The 17,692-nt window shown below is 30.6% G+C and overlaps 1 protein-coding gene and 3 long non-coding RNA genes across 4 annotated transcripts in view; 1 reads left to right on the top strand and 3 right to left on the bottom strand.

Moving 5' to 3' along the window:
* LOC125854741 (uncharacterized) overlaps nt 1–17,692 on the bottom strand; it is a 199,390-nt gene that overhangs the window by 45,096 nt on the left and 136,602 nt on the right. The gene's annotated exons all lie outside the window — the stretch shown is intronic.
* LOC125854739 (uncharacterized) lies at nt 4,386–5,152 on the bottom strand. Its single transcript, XR_007445420.1, has 2 exons — nt 5,011–5,152; nt 4,386–4,923 (listed from the first exon to the last, which is right to left on the bottom strand). It is a non-coding gene; the product is annotated as an uncharacterized LOC125854739 (long non-coding RNA).
* LOC125854740 (uncharacterized) lies at nt 4,793–5,902 on the top strand. The gene is made up of 3 exons (XR_007445421.1): nt 4,793–4,929; nt 5,036–5,172; nt 5,293–5,902. It is a non-coding gene; the product is annotated as an uncharacterized LOC125854740 (long non-coding RNA).
* On the bottom strand, nt 6,906–12,444 carry LOC125854736 (monooxygenase 1-like). Its single transcript, XM_049534317.1, has 6 exons — nt 12,285–12,444; nt 8,627–8,773; nt 8,202–8,252; nt 7,928–8,099; nt 7,572–7,797; nt 6,906–7,427 (listed from the first exon to the last, which is right to left on the bottom strand). Exons 1-6 carry the CDS (start codon nt 12,371–12,373, stop codon nt 6,928–6,930), a joined length of 1,185 nt encoding a protein of 394 aa, XP_049390274.1. The 5' UTR covers nt 12,374–12,444; the 3' UTR covers nt 6,906–6,927.

The raw sequence follows: 17,692 nt of genomic DNA, 5'->3' as shown, positions 1-17,692 counted from the left end.
ATCAAATTCACTTCTTGGCTTTCAGAATCTTACGCATCTTCATCTACAAAGAATAACATTTGTGCCAACCAACCAGTTTTGTGTTATCGATGTTCCCCTTCTTGTGGATTTAGTCTTGATGTTCTGTTGTGGCACTCAATACTTGAAGATGGTTTCACCACAGTTGGGGTCCTTGGTTGTTCTTGTGGGTCACTATCTCATGCTAAATTGCTTTATGAATTGCAATAAACTGATCCTGTTGGTCATTGAATTGGAAAAAATGGAGGATAATCCAAAACATGATGAAATATCAACTTTGGAAAGGTTTCTATTTAGCTGTGGTTCACTTGAACAACTTTATTTGGGTTCCTTGGTCCTTGAGGTAAGAAAATTGACGTGTTGTTTCACTTGAATATCTAATATATAGTGATTGTATTCATCGAATTCTAATTATTGTATTTGTCTAAAAGTTTTTGAACGCAAATATAGTTCTGGATGAGCTTTCTTCCAAGCTCAACTGCTTGTGGTGTCTACACTTAGGCGTTGATTTCAACAAAGTGGATCAGACTTGTTGTACTCCACAGTTAATCAAGAGTTTTCCTAATTTGAGTAAACTTCTAATTACGGTAAGAAATAGTACATATATGTTGTCATGCAATGGATATAATTATTATTTGGTTTCATGTTTGCTCTTCATATATTTGAACTTGAGAAGCTAAAATTTCTCCATACATTAGGTCGAGGGTAGTGATGACAATGTTGAAACAATTATGAAATATTTGGAGACACAAACCTGCTTGAATAGACCACTTAACAAGCTCGAGTATGTGACCATCAGTTCTTTTAAGTGTTTAAAAACCAAGTGTTTTTTGTAAAGCTATTATGTGCTTGCACTCCGTCTCTTGTAAGGATGTGCATTGAGCAAGGGATAGCCATTGATTCCAAGGAAGAAAGGAATATCACCATAAAATTGATGCGTTTCCCCAGAGCTTCCACACGGGCAGAACTATTCTATTTTCCATTTGATGTTACGAACGCAGACTGATTCCCCTGTTTTCAATGAGTTTTGTTAAACAAGGCACTAAATTGGCCAATTTCTTAAACGTGTGGTTTCCTTAACGATTAATATGTTCATCAATTGGATGTTATTAAAGTTAAGAGTCTGTGTTGACATATGCTATATTTAGCTACCTGTTTGGTAACTAAGGAAGTAATTTGACAGGAAGTTGACTGATATAGTCCATGATTGCAGGGAAAGATTCTTGGTTTTGGGGCTATATTTGCAAAGCACATGCAAATTCAAATGCTCTTTCTTTTTTCTTTGTATATGAGTCCGTAGACATATATATTGCTATACTTTTATCCCGACCTCAAAAGTCAACCCCAAGATCAAAATTGTAAATTTGACACCAAAATTAGTTTACCAATAAGGTCAAGAGCTTATGCGCCAAAAAATTATTGAAATCTGAGCACTAATCGATCCCCAAATTGAAGAAACATCAATATTCAACTCTAGGTATTAAAAGCCCAAATTTATAATCAATGTTTGAATGTGAATACCAATGACCCCCTCTTTTTTTGTGAACACGAACACGGAGGAGTTACTGGCACTAGGAGGCAACAAAACCAGAAAAATCAAACTTCAACCAAAACTTCAATCCACTCCTTGGAATTACTCCGGAACCTTCCAGACGCAAACCAAATATACAGATTGACGGCAAAACATGTTTTGGGCTTGTTGAATTCATCAAAACAACGATTTGAGGTCGTATTGACAATTCAAACCTAATTTTCTAAAATGCTAGAATCCATCCAATGATCCAAATCACTCTTGAGGTTTGATAGATCCGAATCACATGTCAAACCTACTTTTCCTCCCTCAATTGTTGGCAACTTGCTCTTTTTCTCAGTTCTTCGCCATGAATTTCCAACTCTTCTCTTAATATGACATTGTTGTGTATTTTGGTATTGTTCTAGTTTCATCATTTTTGAATAAACTAGTATGACTCAAGAAGGTATACGATTCTCTTTTCCTCTAATCACTACTGCCAATCGATTTTTATCTAAACTGTGAACACCCGTAATTACTATTATCAATCACTATACCATAAGATACTATGCACAATCAACATCATCGATCAACACCATTCCAAATTGACAAATAATCACGGCTGAACCCATTGGTGGCCCCTTAAAGTTGACACCAACTTTCACTTAGACACCTCAACTAGGCTTTATTCATTTTAGACACCTCATGTCATGTCGCTGTGTCATTTTGACACTTTTTACTGAATTGACAAAGTGCGTGTGTTGCACTGATTTTAAGTGCATGGAAAGCATTTTTTGTGAAAAATAATATTTTTTTTCTCTTCTTCTTATCTCTTTCTCCTTCACCTTCCACCACCATTATGTACTGATTTTGAGTAAAACAAAAGGAATAATACACTCATTAAAAAAGATTTAAAAAGAATCATAAACTGATTGAAATAATTTATAAAAGATATTTTTTAATAAAAAATTCAGATCTAAAAAATAACATCACCATCTTGTCGGAAAAGATGGAGATCCATCATTTTTGTTACTATCTTTGTCGCTCTCTCCCCCTAGCTGCTACCAAAATATATTTTATCTATAATTAGAATTATTAGTCATAAAAGAAAATATGAGAAGTCATTGAAAAAAAATGGATCCAAGTCTTCTCAATTTTTCGGGCGGAACAACAATTTCCGACGAAAAAAAAATTAGATCTTAGTCATTGAAATGACTTCCAAGAAAATGAAATCTTTTTTTATTGATTTTTTAAAATATAAGTTTATATATTTTTTCTTTCTTCTACTTATAATTAAATTTTACTTTTTTTTAACCCAAATTGCCACATGTCTTCTCTTAATTTATTATCATGTTATCCCGCGAGGGTATAACACACATTTTGTAACTTTTGTTGATTGTTAAAAAAGTGTCAAAAATGACAATAGATGTCTAAAATGAACAAAGCTCATTTGAAGTGTCTATGTAAAAATTGGTGCCAACTTTAGGGGGTCATCGATGAGTTCAGCCAACAATCACCATTGTTATTCATCACCACAAACAATTAGGATTGCTTATCGGGCAGATCAGGCGGATAATTTCGCTTAACGATTTGGCCTATCAGATTAGTTTTTAAATTTACTAACTCGTTAGCCAAACAATAAGATATCGATTTGTTCGATAACTGATTAACAATTATCGGGCGGTGTATTGGGTAACATCTAACTTTTTTTTTCATGAACGCACCTTAAAAAGAGGAATTCTTTTCAATATTTTAAATGCAGTTAAATTATTAAATTCTTCTATATTGCAAAAAATATATAGATTAATAGTAATATAATAGTTAATACAATATAAAAAGTAAATAGTTGTTTCAATTTTTGTCTTTACGACTTTAAGACTAACAATATAGAATTGTATATATGGCAAAATATTAAAAGAGACTAACATATCTAAGCTAAAAGTATAAGTATGGTAACTCTTAACGGGTTAACGGTTTATTCTATAAGGAAATTGAATAATTTGCCCCCACACCAATAAGTCGTTAATTATAAAATTCTAATCCGTCCATCAACCATTTATTCAATAACCCAATACGAATAAGCCAATAAGCCAATTTTACGATTGACTTATCGATTACGGATCAATTTTGAACATCCCATACCATCAATCCATATTAAAATTTTAAAATATTTTATTCATATGATATTAAATTAATTTAGTATTTTTATTTAATTTTATATTTATTCTTTTCTAAATAAAGACAAAATTTTATAGAAAACAAGCTATATTAATATTTAATATTTAAACGTTTTAATGGAAATGAAAACAAATGAGCCTATGCAAACCCAAACCAAAAAATCCCTAAAATCTAGGGTTTCACCGTGGCATTTTGCTCGCGCTCATTTGCTTGGCAACGTGCGCTTTGTCACTGCAGTAACGTTTCTTTGCCGGGGCATTTCACTTTTTTCTTAATACGGCGTTGCCACCTCTGTGCATTTTGGTACTATTTTTTGAATCAGACACAATTTTTCAATCAGCCAGCATGACTAAACAAGGTATAAAATTCTCTGTATTTTTTTGGATTATAAATGTTAAGCCTAATAAGATTATTTTAACTTATTCTAGAATCTAGTAAAAGAGCTGCTGTGGAAGGGGAAAAAGAAGATATAATCATTGCTCTGCCGAGAAACGTGGTCGATCTTATCCTTGAGTTCTTGCCTGTTCACGATGCAGAAAGAACTAGTATTTTGTCTAGTAAATGGAGAGATATTTGGGTCTCACTTCCATTTCTAGTGCTAAATAACTATTTTTGCAAAAAGTTAACAGCAAAATTTGCAAATTTTTTTAGAATAACAGTCGATGAGATTCTGTTACAGCGTTTCAGGAATAAATTTGTCTTCATATGCTAGTATTAATAGATGGATGCGTTATGTCACCAAAAATGGTGTCAAGGAGTTAACTGTTAATATGTCGGATAATAAAATTTATATACTGCCTTCTTATGTATTTAACTGTCCGACCTTGACACATTTGGAACTCTTCAACTGTGTCTTCAAACCACCAATTTATTTTCTTGGCTTTCGGAATCTTACTTATCTTCATCTAGAAAGAATAACATTTGTGCCAACCAACCAGTTTTGTGTTATCGATGTTCCCCTTCTTGTGGATTTAGTCTTGACGTTCTGTTGTGGCACTCAATACTTGAAGATGGTTTCACCACAGTTAGAGTCCTTGGTTGTTCTTGGGGGTCACTATCTCGTGCTAAATTGCTTCATGAATTGCAAAAAAATGAGCGTGTTGGTGATTGAATTGGAAAAAGTGGAGGATAATCCAAAACATGATGAAATATCAACCTTGGAAAAGTTTCTATTTAGCTTTCCTTCACTTGAACAACTTTGTTTGGGTTCCTTGGTCCTTGAGGTAAGAAATCTACACGTTGTTTCACTTGAATTGGAAAAAGTGATTGATTGTATTCATCGGATTCTAATTATAGTACTTGACTGAACGCTTTTGAATGCAAATATAGTTCTGGATGAGCTTCCTCCCAAGCTCAACTGCTTGTGGTATCTGCACTTAGGAGTTGATTTCAATAAAGTGGATCAGACTTCTTGTGCTGTACAGTTAATCAAGAGTTTTCCTAATTTGAGTAAACTTCAGATTACGGTAAGAAATAGTACATATATGTTGTCGTGCAATGGTATAATTATTACTTGGTTTCATGTTTGCTCTTCATTTATTTGAACTTGAGAAGCTAAAATGTCTTGGTATTTCTTTATACATTAGGTCCAGGATGGCGATGACAATGCTGAAACAGTTATGAAATAGCTGGAGACACCAACCTGCTTGAATAGACCACTTAATAAGCTTGAGTATGTGACCATCAATTCTTTTCAGTGTTCAAAAACTGAAGTGTTTTTTGTAAAGCTATTATGTGCTTGCACTCCATCTCTTGTAAGGATGTACATTCAGCAAGGGATAGCCATTGATTCCAAGGAAGAAAGGAATATCACCATAAAATTGATGCGTTTTCCCAGAGCTTCCACATGGGCAGAACTGTTCTATTTTCCATTTGAGGCTACGAACGCAGACTGATGCCCCTGTTCTCAATGAGTTTTGTTAAACGAGGTACTGAATTGGCCAATTACGTAAAGCGTGTGGTTTCTGTGTCAATGTGTGTGATAAGATTAAAAGTTTTTGTATGCATATTTAACTACCTGTTTGGTAACTAAGGATGGTATTTGACAGGAAGTTCATACAATGAAAATATTTCCTGTTGGTTGTCTGGTTAGAGGCATTAACACCTGTGTTTTTTGGGATGGTGAGTTAGCAATTGCAACCTGGTTCTAACCAAATTGAATGTATTCACATTTTTATGTAGAGGTTTTGTTTCCTATTGCTATGTTACCACAATGTTGAAGATGCTGGCTTTACTTTATTATTACCAGTGGAGTTTGGGTGATATAGACCATGAATTGCAGGGAAAAATTCTTGGTTTTGGGGCTATTTTGCAAAGCACATGCAGATTCAAATGATGCTTCCTTTTTTTCTTTGTATATGAGTCCGTAGACATATATATTGCTCAAAAGTCAACCCCAAAACTTCAAAGCACTAGAAGTCAGAAGACTGCAAAACTAGCAAAATCAAGCTTCAACCAAATCTTCAATCCACCCTATGGAATTCATTTGGAACCTCTCGGATACAAACTAAATATGCAGAATGATGATAAAAGACGTTTCGAACCTGTTGGAATCATCAAAATACCTATTAGTGGTCGTTTTGACCAAATGTTGATCGAGGTTAAATCTAAATTTTTTCAAAATATTTGAATCCATCCAATGATCCAAATCACTCTCCAGACCTAATAGATTGTCAAGATTCAAATCTGACCTCGCTAACCAAAAATGTTGACTTTGGTCAAACTTTCCAAAAACCTAGCTTCCAAGAAAGAAAATCTGCTTCGAAACTCATCTGATCACCTTGGAGATCGTGTCACCCTTCTTGAGAAGTCGTAAAAGGCATAATGAAACTACGAGAAGGGTCAAAACTTGAAAACGCAAACGACCACGAGGGTCATTACAATTCTCTTCGTTTCTCCTCATTGAGTTTGTATGTTTCATGATTGATCTACTCGAATATGCCATTAACTTCATCCGGATCTTTAGATTCTATCTATCAATGATGTGTAAAAGGAACTCCCTGATATATTTGGGGATCTTGCATTACTCGAACAATGGCCATATTAGTTGTTGTGTATTCATTGAAGTACTATGGTAGGATAAACCCATATAAACATAGAACAATAAATAAGCTGCAACTATTGTTGCAGTTGATCACTCTTAAACTTGTAAAAAGTTGAACAAGTAGACACACACGTTCTAGTTATCAAAAGATGGATACAAAAGCGCAAAACACTTGGTATCAGAGGAGACCACAGTCATATTGAGTGTGAGCATTTTGGTTTCTGAAGAAAATGGCCATCACAGCAACGACGACAATTTTTGTGAGCATTGGTCTATTCTCAATAAGAAGGGCAGTCAGATAAGATTGTGTTGCTAGTTTTACCACCCTCATTTTCCTCTCTTTTATATACCGATCCAATGCCTCTTCATGATCAAAACAACTTCCGTTAATCGTCTTTGCCAAGTTTCTTCCAAGCACCACTGCATCTTCTATTCCTGATGAACCTCCCTGCCCAAGGAATGGACCCATTACATGCATTGCATCTCCAGCAACCGTTACTGTTTTTTCCCGAAAATTTCCAAATACTAAGTCCCATGGTGCGCGATATTTCAAGTGAGCAAATGACAGAGAATCCAAGTCACATTTTTCTATCATTTCTTGTACATCAGCTGGATGACCACTTACTGCCTCCATGGCTCTTTGTTTGATAAATTGTGTATCTTGTGGAAACTTGGCATCTGAATGTGCACAAAATCAATCAGACGATACAGAAAACAAGATAGATGGACACAAGACGGAGATAAAATTCATTTGTGGGATCATGAAAAGTATCAAAATTGAAGTCACATTATAACAAGAGGCATCAAATTGGATTACCATACCTGTGCCCTGTTGAACAGCAACAAACCAATGTACCAACTTATCAGTGATCGGTAGTCTCCCAACTGCGGTTTGGCCAATGATGAGACGGACAAATTCGAGAGGAAATGAGTGACCATTGGGATAACTTGTTAAACCCCTGATTGCACAATTCCGAAATGTTTTTGCAGGCTTTAATCCAAGGAAACTTGCCACTATTGACCTCCATCCATCACACCCGATCAAAACCTGCAACGATCACTCAAACATAATGTAATCAACTTCTATTTTATTGAGCCATCCTTACCACCAATACATCAGAAATTTCCACTGTCAAGGGAATTCATAAAAGAGGACAGAGCAAATAGAGAAAGAATACCTTAACACCAATACGCTTTCCATTAGAAAGTAGAAGACTCGGTAAGAAAGTGATAGGATCCATTTCTACAGACACAATATCGCATCCAAAACGTATAGTATTTGGAGGCAAAGCATCAGCAAATGTTTCAACTATATCACTCCTCTTCAGACAACGAACCTCTCCGATATTCCTATATTTTAATAACACCGTATAGAGTTACTGTTTACTTTCTCTTCTTTCAAGTGTAGAAAAAAATGAAATTGACATCGATTTCGATTTGAATTTGACTTACTTGTATGGTGTGAATTTTTCATTGCCCTTGTCCATCCATGTAATTCGCATCCTGTTTGATATACTATAAAGTTAACAAGAGTACTAGAGTAGAAAAACTAGAGAATTAAAAGGCATAACACATAAAAATACCCTTTAACTTGACCTCATTTCATATTTATGTCCTGCAATTTTGGATGTGCACAAGTAGACACTTAAATTTGTATAAAGTTGAACTAACAGACACACGTGTCCTACATGACAATTTGTGTCCTACATGTATTATGTCACATAGAGGACTCATGTGTCTGTTTTTTCAAGTTTATACAGGTTTAAGTGCCTAGTTGTGCATATTCAAAGTTGGAGGGCATAAATGTGAAATGAAACCAAGTTAAAAAGCACATTTATGCGTTATGCCGAATTAAAATGATGTAAAGATTATATTACCCTTGAAGAGGAAGAGCAGTAGTTCTTAGATGAGAAGCCACACCAAGTTGATCAAGTGCCTTCCATCCATTAGGCAATACACCTATGGCTGCTCCTGCTGATCTTAAAGTTTCTGATTTCTCTAATACCACACTCTTTATCCCTTTCCTGCATTTGGTTTTATATATAAATTTATACAAATTCTTTCTTCAATAAACTAAGTAGACGTTTTGGACCTACCATTTTATCTCGTAACTTAAAATCAGAGATGAAATGATCGTTTGGACATGCATGAGATGAAATCCAATTTTATTTTATTTTTAAAAAAACTTGATTTAGGAATTTCATGTCATGAATTCATATTTTTCAAATATAAAAATTGACCAACAAGTTTATATTTTATTTTAAAAAAAACTACAATTTTAACATTTATTTCATCCGTAAACAAAATCTATAGTTGATATTGTTACTCTTAGCAACCATTAAACCATTTGGACATGCATGAGATGAAATCCAATTTTATTTTATTTTAAAAAAAAAAAACTTAGATTTAGGAATTTCATGTCATGAATTCATATTTTTCAAATATAAAAATTGACCACCAAGTTTATATTTTATTTTTAAAAAAACTACAATTTTAACATTTATTTCATCTGTAAACAAAATCTATAGTTGATATTGTTACTCTTAGCAACCATTAAACCATTTATATCAGGTATAACAACTACTCTCACCACTCTTATTGAATTACAGTTCGATGAATAAATGTTGTATTTTTAGAATAATTTTATAATCGTTTGCTTAGTTAATAAAATTGTATAAAGAATCATGGTAATTTTGATAGTTTTCACAACTTATGAGAGTTTTATGTTTGGCCAAACACATATACAACCCCTCTAACTTGTCCATATTTTTCATTTTGGCACTTTATCTTAGCCTTGTTCCATTTTAACCCTTGAACTCCATTTTTTATATTCCATTTTAACACGAAATGCTATTTTTATGATTTATTTATTTTTATAAATATTCTTCAATTGTAACTTCTTATTTTAAATCGACATGTGTCATTTAATTTTAGTTAAAAAATTAAAAAATAACAAAAAATAATTCTTTTTAAAAAATAATAATTTCTATTTAAGAGTGTATGTATTTTTGTGTGAAAAATAACCGACGAAATTGTGTTGGTTTTCTTTCTTTAAAATTAGTGACAACCTAACAAAGTCAGTCGAGTTTTAACATTGTTTAGTAGTGTTATTAGCAATGAACAAGAGTCTTTTTTTAATAGTGTTATTAACTAAGTCAGTCGAGTCTTTTTGAAGATAGGTTTTTTTATTCGTATTGATTTAATTAAAAATTAAAAGTGAGTATTTGCGTTAAATTTAGATAGCCTAGATGATAAGAAAAAATAAATAAGTAGTGTTATTTAATTTGATTGAATGTTTAAGAAAGAAAATCAAAGAACTTTCGTTAATTTATTTTCATGCAAAAATACAGAGAAATATAAAAGAATAATATTATTGTTTGAAAATTTTTATGTTCGTTCGCGAATGTTTAATATTTTTAATTAACAGGCACACATCTATTTTTTTAAAATAAGAAATTGCAATTGAAGAACATAAATAAAAACAAATCATAAAAATTAGTATAAGTGTTTAAATGGTACAGAAAAAATGGAGTTTAAGGGTTAAAATGGAACAAGGCTAAGTTGGAGTGCCAAAATGAAAAATGAGGGCAAGTTTGAGGGGATGTATATGTGTTTGGCCTTTATGTTTATAAACAAAAAATACAACTTAAAAATCCAAACAAAATTTTAAATTTATATCATAATTTCGAGGCGGAATTACCCAGGACACCCTTATACTTGGCTCCATTTGCAAGTTGGGCCCTTATACTCATGACTTTATCAACTGAACCTAGGGGTGTACATGGTTGGGTTGGTTCGGGTTTTTCAAATATCAAACCAAACCATTTGTGTCGGATTTTTAAATCTATAAACCAAACCAAACCAATAAAACTCGAGTTTTTCAACTACGGGTTTTTTCCGGAAAAGTATTCATACAAACATATAATTTACTTGTACTTCAAATATTTCTTTAGTCGTACCAAAATACAACTATCTAAGGTGTTTCTTAAGAAAATAACACAAAATATTATATGAGTAATGATACTAAAATATCCAACAAAAAATAATAATAATGAAATCGCGTAAAACAAATATTGCAAATTAACAAGTCATAATGAAAATGATCATAATTTAAAAGTACTAAATCATGCTAAAATAAGTTTAATAAGTATTAGTTACATGACTAAATATTAAAGGAAATTAAAATTAGATTATGTATTTGAATAAACCAATGTAAAACCGTAGAACAAATATTCAATATTATTGTCATTCTTAGTGTTGAATTGATTATTTTTTTTTGCTTTAGTATCAATTTAATTTTGATTTAAGCTTTATTATAATTACCGATATCTGTGGACTATAATCTTTATTGAACCATTTAGAATTCTAAGTTTCAAACTTGAAATAATAATTTATTAAAAGATAAAAACTAAGAAAAAGTATAAGAAATATTTAAAAATTATATCAAAGTAAATATTTTTAAGTATAAAATAAAATTTTAAAATTATATATATAATGTCGGGTTGGTTTGGTCTCGGGTTGGTTTTTTTTAGTTAAAACCAAACCAACCCAAATATAGTCGGGTTTTTTTTTCCAATACCAAACCAAGTCAAACCAACCACTAGTCGGGTTTTTTTCTCGATTTGCGGTTTGGTTTTGTACTCCCCTAACTGAACCCTTAAACACAATAAAACACAATATTTTAAACTTTTTTCTCGTTCTATCCTACGTGTGAGATTTTGTACACTTGTTTTACACGTGGAATTTCACTTCATTTTAGTGACACATAAGATATTAAATGTTAAAAAAGAAAAAAAATACTTTTGCAGAAATATTGAACATTATGTTATATTTGCTCTCAAATTGAATGCCAAATTCATACCAAATAGATGAAATTCTTGTCTATTTGACTTGAATTTTACCCTACAAACACAAACCCAACAAATTCTCATCACAATTTTAAATCAATTTCATAAATTCACAAAATTCATTTAGTGTTCTTCAAGCATCCTCAAACTGATCAATGAAATTTTTCAATACCGAAGTTTGGTTGGGTGATGGTGTTAAGAAGGAGGAGAGCTTTTATTATTACTATTTTTATTATTATAGCTTATTTCAGTTTTTTTTTTAAAAAAAATAATATTTTTTTAATGTAAAATATTTTTAATTTATTTGCTTTGACACATTTTATCAACTCAGCAATATTAGTGTCGCATAAATTTGATCAGGGGTCAAAAGTTAAAAATATTGTGTTTCAGTGAGTGAGAAGTTTAATTGGCAAAATCATAAATATGTAAAAACCAAAGTTTACATATGGAATCAAGTACAGAGTCCCTTGTATCATACTACCTGATTTCAAATCATGATTTCATCTCACTTAATGAAATAAATCTTAAATATTGAAATGATGAAGTTAGTCTAGCACATTAAATTAAGATTCTGGTCTGAAAGGGCGTGAATTCACATCTCACTCCCAATTTTTATATCTTAGTTAATTATAACTTGTCCATAGAAAGTAAAAAAGAGGAAGAAAAACAGAAGTAGAGAGAAAAGAACCTGTGCAAAGCAAGAGCTGTGGCAAGTCCACAAAGGCCTCCACCTACTATCACTATCTCCTGAATTTCATCACAACCGCTTGACTCCATCTTAATTATTTTTCTCTTTTCTTTGTGACTGTTTGATAGGAAGTGATTGCTTGGATCTGACTATATATTAAAAAAAATAATGTTATTTAAGTAACAAGTGGAGTAGAAAAGGAAATGACCAAGAAAGGGTTGAATACTTTGCAAAAAAAAAATTTGACCATATTTAATTCCTGTCTCTCTAGGACCCAAATAGCATGACAACATGTAAGGGGGACACACTGTTTTACTCAATTCTATCATTAGGAATTGTAGTAGTACTTTGAAATTTTTAAAGTCATAATATATGAATATGTCTTTTAATTTGATTTTAATAATTTAATTAATATTTATGTTTTTCAGTTTTTGATTTTTGAATGTACATAAGTAGATATTTAAATTTGTCTAAAATAGAACAGCTAGAAAGACATATTATATTCCTATACATGACATAATACACGTAAAATGCCTTATAGAACACAAAATTATCATGTAGGACGCTATGTAAGACGAATGTATATATTTATTCAATTTTATACAAATTTAAGTATCTACTTGTGTACACTCAAAATTGAACGACATAGATGTCGGATGAAGTCAAGTTGAAGGGCACATTTATGTATGGGAAAAGGGTATGATATACCCTAAAATTTGTTATTTAGAATTGATATATATTTCGTTACAAAAGTGACTTACATATACCATTATAAATTAGCTTACATATACCTATATCATTACAAAACGACTCACATACACGTTTTTCATCTAACATACATAAGTGAAAAATAATTTTAAATTTTTTTTTTAAAATCCATTTAAGAATATATATAATCTTTTCACACGGGAATTATTTTTTGACTTCTTTATCATTATTTGAGTTTCTTATTCTTATTTTATTTTTTTCTTTCATTCTTTAGTTAAAAAATATAAGAAATAAAAAGAAAGAAGTGTGAATGAAAAAAAATTAAAACTAATATTTTTTTGTGCCTATATTGTAATTTCAAATTATTATTTTTTGCGGTTATATTTAATTTAGTTTTTGTATTTGTAAATTTTTTGGGGGGGCATCCATGATAATTTTTACAGGAAAATAAGTAAGAAAATAAATTGGACCATTAAAAAAATAAATTCAAATTAGTTTTTGAGTCAAACAAGCAAAAAAAAAAGGAAAAATTGTATATAATAACAAACTATTAATTCAAATTAAATGCTATAACCATAGTTTGATTTAATTGTACCCCATAGTAAATTGTTTCTATTTCGCCTCTCTCCCTGGTGAATCTCGCTCGCCACTCCATTCTTGCTAGGCAGTCTCCCTCGCCTCTCACTTTTGTACAAACACAAATGTATAAAATGTGTTTGTATTTGTATAAAGCGAGAGAAAATTGTATGTATACATATATTTTCGTTCCCCTCTCTCCCCTCTCCCAGATCTTGCTCGCCACTCTCCTAGATCTCGCACGCCACTCTCACTTTATACAAACACAAATATATACATTGCGTTTGTGTTTGTATAAAGCGAGAGAAAATTGTATATACAAATACAAATGCATATATTTTTGTCCTATACACTTATGATTATACAAATACGATCTTCCCCTGCCCAATTTTCTTTTGTCTTTCTCTCTTTCTCGCTTTATACAAACACAAATTATACAATTGATTCTTTTGTATATGTATAACGAAACAGATTATACAATTGCTTCTTTCGTATATGTATATCGAAATATACATATTAATAATCATAGCAAACATAAAGTTTGTTATGGAGCGCAATTATGCAAACTATTGTTCAAATATGATTTTTATGTTTGTTATATGTGAAAGTTGCTCAAAAAATGCGTGAGAAGGATCAAATATACCCTTACATGGATTTTTTTTAATAAAAATTAATTTAAAATTATTTTTTTTCATTTCATTTGAGGAAAAGTATATATGTGAGTCATTTATATAACAATTATATATGAATCACTTTTATAACAAGGAATAGATAAACCCGAAATAACAAAATTTAAAATTATATCAAACCCTTTCCCGTCATGTATTATGCCATTTTCAAAGCGAATTGTTTCAAGTGCATGCTGCATGTGGTAACGTTCAGTGCTTGCACTTGCACATGTAAATAAAATCGAGAAGAATCTATCTATCTTCTAGAGGAAGTTGCTCAAATGATAAGCATAGAAAGTTCCTAGGGAGGGAGTGAATTAAAAAAATTCTCAGAAATTTTATTTCAATAGTGGTATCTAAAGGTGTTCAATTTGATTTTAACTTTTTATTTATCAAATTAAATCAATTAGATAGGTTCTTAAAATTCATAAAGAAAATTAAATTACGTAGAATTTCGCTTTTAACTCTGATGTAATATTTTAACTCTAGTCTCCATACTTTATTCAAAAATAATTTTATTTGTCCGTCTGATTTGAATAGAGCATAGACAGCCTATAAAATGAATATTTAATTAGCATGATTACATATGACAGACCTATTAATAATTCAAAAAATATCTCTTTTATTTTAATTTTATTTATCATACCTTTTACGCTGTTTACAAAAATCGTCCTTTTTTCTTTTTAGGTAATTTTTCAATTTAATTATTTTATATTACATATTTAAATATATGGCATATAAATTAAACGGAATTTAAGAATATTTTTTGCATTTAGTGTTAAGTCAAAATATACATTAAAACGGAAGGAATAATTAATTGATAAAAGAAATTGCTATCCAATATAATATTGTTTAGTAATTGAATAGAATTATGCTGATATTAGTTATACAAGTATGAATTACATAAAATTTAGTTATGTAGAATTTAATTACGTAGATATTTAACTTGGGCAAGACGTATTCTAATAACATTAGATGGTTGTGACGGTCTTCATTTCCAATATAATATTACACCTACTTCTTGTTTTCCAAGAAAGTTTTACCAAAAAATTAAAATATAATACCACTTAAATAGCTAACGGTCAACAATATTTTATCAAAATATTTAGGTTATAATTCTAGCATATCATTTGCACCGACTTTTGACACTACATCTATTAGTTCCTCTTTGTTTGAATTTTAAGAGTCAATTTTATTTTAATGATGTGTTTAAGTGTGAAATTTTTAAATTTTTAATTTTTTTTTACATACTTGAAAATTATGTAAAGAGTAATATAAGTTACAATGATTAATGAATCAAGATATTTGAAAATTATATATAAAAAATAATTAAAAAAAACTTATTTAAATTTGAGTTTAAAAAGTGTCACATAAATTAAGATAAACCAAAATACTTTATTTCAGGCATATTAAAAAGGCTCTTACATAATCGAAATAACGCATTGATTACATAGAAATTTCTTGGCTGTTACTATTTAAAGGCACATATCATCTACGTATGCAATGACATAATAGGGAGAAACAGAGGCGGAATTAAGTGGAGGTTTGTGGGTTCGGATGAATTCAGTAGTTTTTTCGTAAATTCTATATTTGTATTAAAAAATTAAATAAATATATATGTATATTAACTTGTGAATCCCCAAATAAAATTGATTGATGACTTAGTGGTAAGAAAGAGGTAGTGAACATGTTTTCCACACTAGTGTTGTGAATTCGAACTCCACTAAATCAATAAAAGTTTCTCTTTTTTAAAAAATAAAACATGTTTTGTTATATTTTTCTCCTCAATCGCAAAATTTAAAACCATAAACTCTTAATTCTAACTCCGCCTCTGAGTAGAAATTCTAATTCATATCTTGCCCAAATATGAACCAGAAAAACTGGTAGTTATTATTTCTTTTGTAATGACAAAGTAATTAAGTAAATATAATTTGCAATTGAAATTATTTTTTACTCAAGTGTTTTTTTGTATGTGATTTCTTTTTCTTCATAAAATTACTTATTTTTGTAGGAAAAGATTTCCTAAAAAAGGTTTTCCAGTTGATGTTTGGTGGGAATTGAAAAATATTTTCCAAGAAAATATTAATTAAATAGGATTATGTTTTGATAAATTTTTTTTAATGATGACATTTGTGTTGGTTTATAAAGATGGACATTCAGTTCGGTTTTATCAAAGTTTGATTTGATTTTTCAATTTTCAATTTTGAAAAAGTGTGTATTGAACACCAAACTAAATTAGTTCGGCTCAATATTTTTAAAATGATTTTTTGATGTAAATGAAAAAGTAAAATGAGAACCAAATTGAAATATAAAATACTTAAAATTTTAAAATCTTAAAATCATGTTAAATGATACTTTAAAACTGACTTGTTATAGATGGTTTAAATGCTTGTTAGACTTTTGCTTTTTGGTTAGGGAAATGCTAATATGTGAAAATAATTATTTAATAAAAAAATAATTCTTCTGTGTGCATCTAAGTACCAAAACCCATATACCAAAAGAATCAATCTTTTTTTAAAAAACACCCAAATCAAATTAGTTTGATTCGATCCAATTTTTCGGTTTCCGATATTCATGCCCACTATTATTAGTTATATCATCAGAGATGTGAAGTTAAAATTTGAGATAATTGAAAGGGAAAATGACTTCCATCCAAAGGTAGAAAAGTCATTTCCCCCTTTAGTGAAAAAAATATTTTATAACAGTGAAACAAATAAAAATAACTTATTTTTTTGCAAAAATAATAATAATTCTCCAGGCCAGACGATATATACACCAAATGACGTAATACTTCAGTATGAAAAGATTAATCTACTGAAGCTATCCATTGATTATTTATTTGCGTTTGGAACAACACATCTATCTAATATCTATTGTAATTAAGGGTGTGTTTGGTAGGAAGGAAACTGTATTTCATGGAAAATATTTTCTTGAAAAATAAGTGGATTTCTAGCTTATTTTCTCATGTTTGGTTGGTGAGCAGAAAAAAATTAGAATTTTTTTTTGGTGTTTAGTTGGTGAATGAAATTTTTAGGAAAATAATTTATGAATCGAAAACCAGCCCGATAATCAATCTATGACTCGACCTTGAACCTCGAAATAGGACACGACCCCGACAACGTTCCAAAATTTGACCCTGAGATCTGACCCAAGACCTGACCCCGACTTCCAACCCGAGATACAACATTCAAACTAAGACCCAACCCCAACACGCGAACCTGAACACAATCCCGACGACCAATTCGAGATTCAATCCCGAAAATCGATATGGGACCCAACTTCTGATCAGGACCCAACTTGACTCAACTTCTGACCCAAATTTTGACTTTTAAATCAAAATTCGACCCCGACTTGTGAATCGGTACATGAACACATCCGACTTAGAACCCGACTTTCAAACTGGGATTTGAATTTTTTTTAAAAATAACTTTTATTTTTTTTTATTAAAAAACAATT

Source organism: Solanum stenotomum, chromosome 2 (assembly GCF_019186545.1).
Source record: "Solanum stenotomum isolate F172 chromosome 2, ASM1918654v1, whole genome shotgun sequence".
NCBI classification, from domain to species: domain Eukaryota; kingdom Viridiplantae; phylum Streptophyta; class Magnoliopsida; order Solanales; family Solanaceae; genus Solanum; species Solanum stenotomum.
The sequence above is the reverse complement of the archived record's forward strand: the minus strand, read 5'-3'. Positions and strand labels throughout refer to the sequence as shown.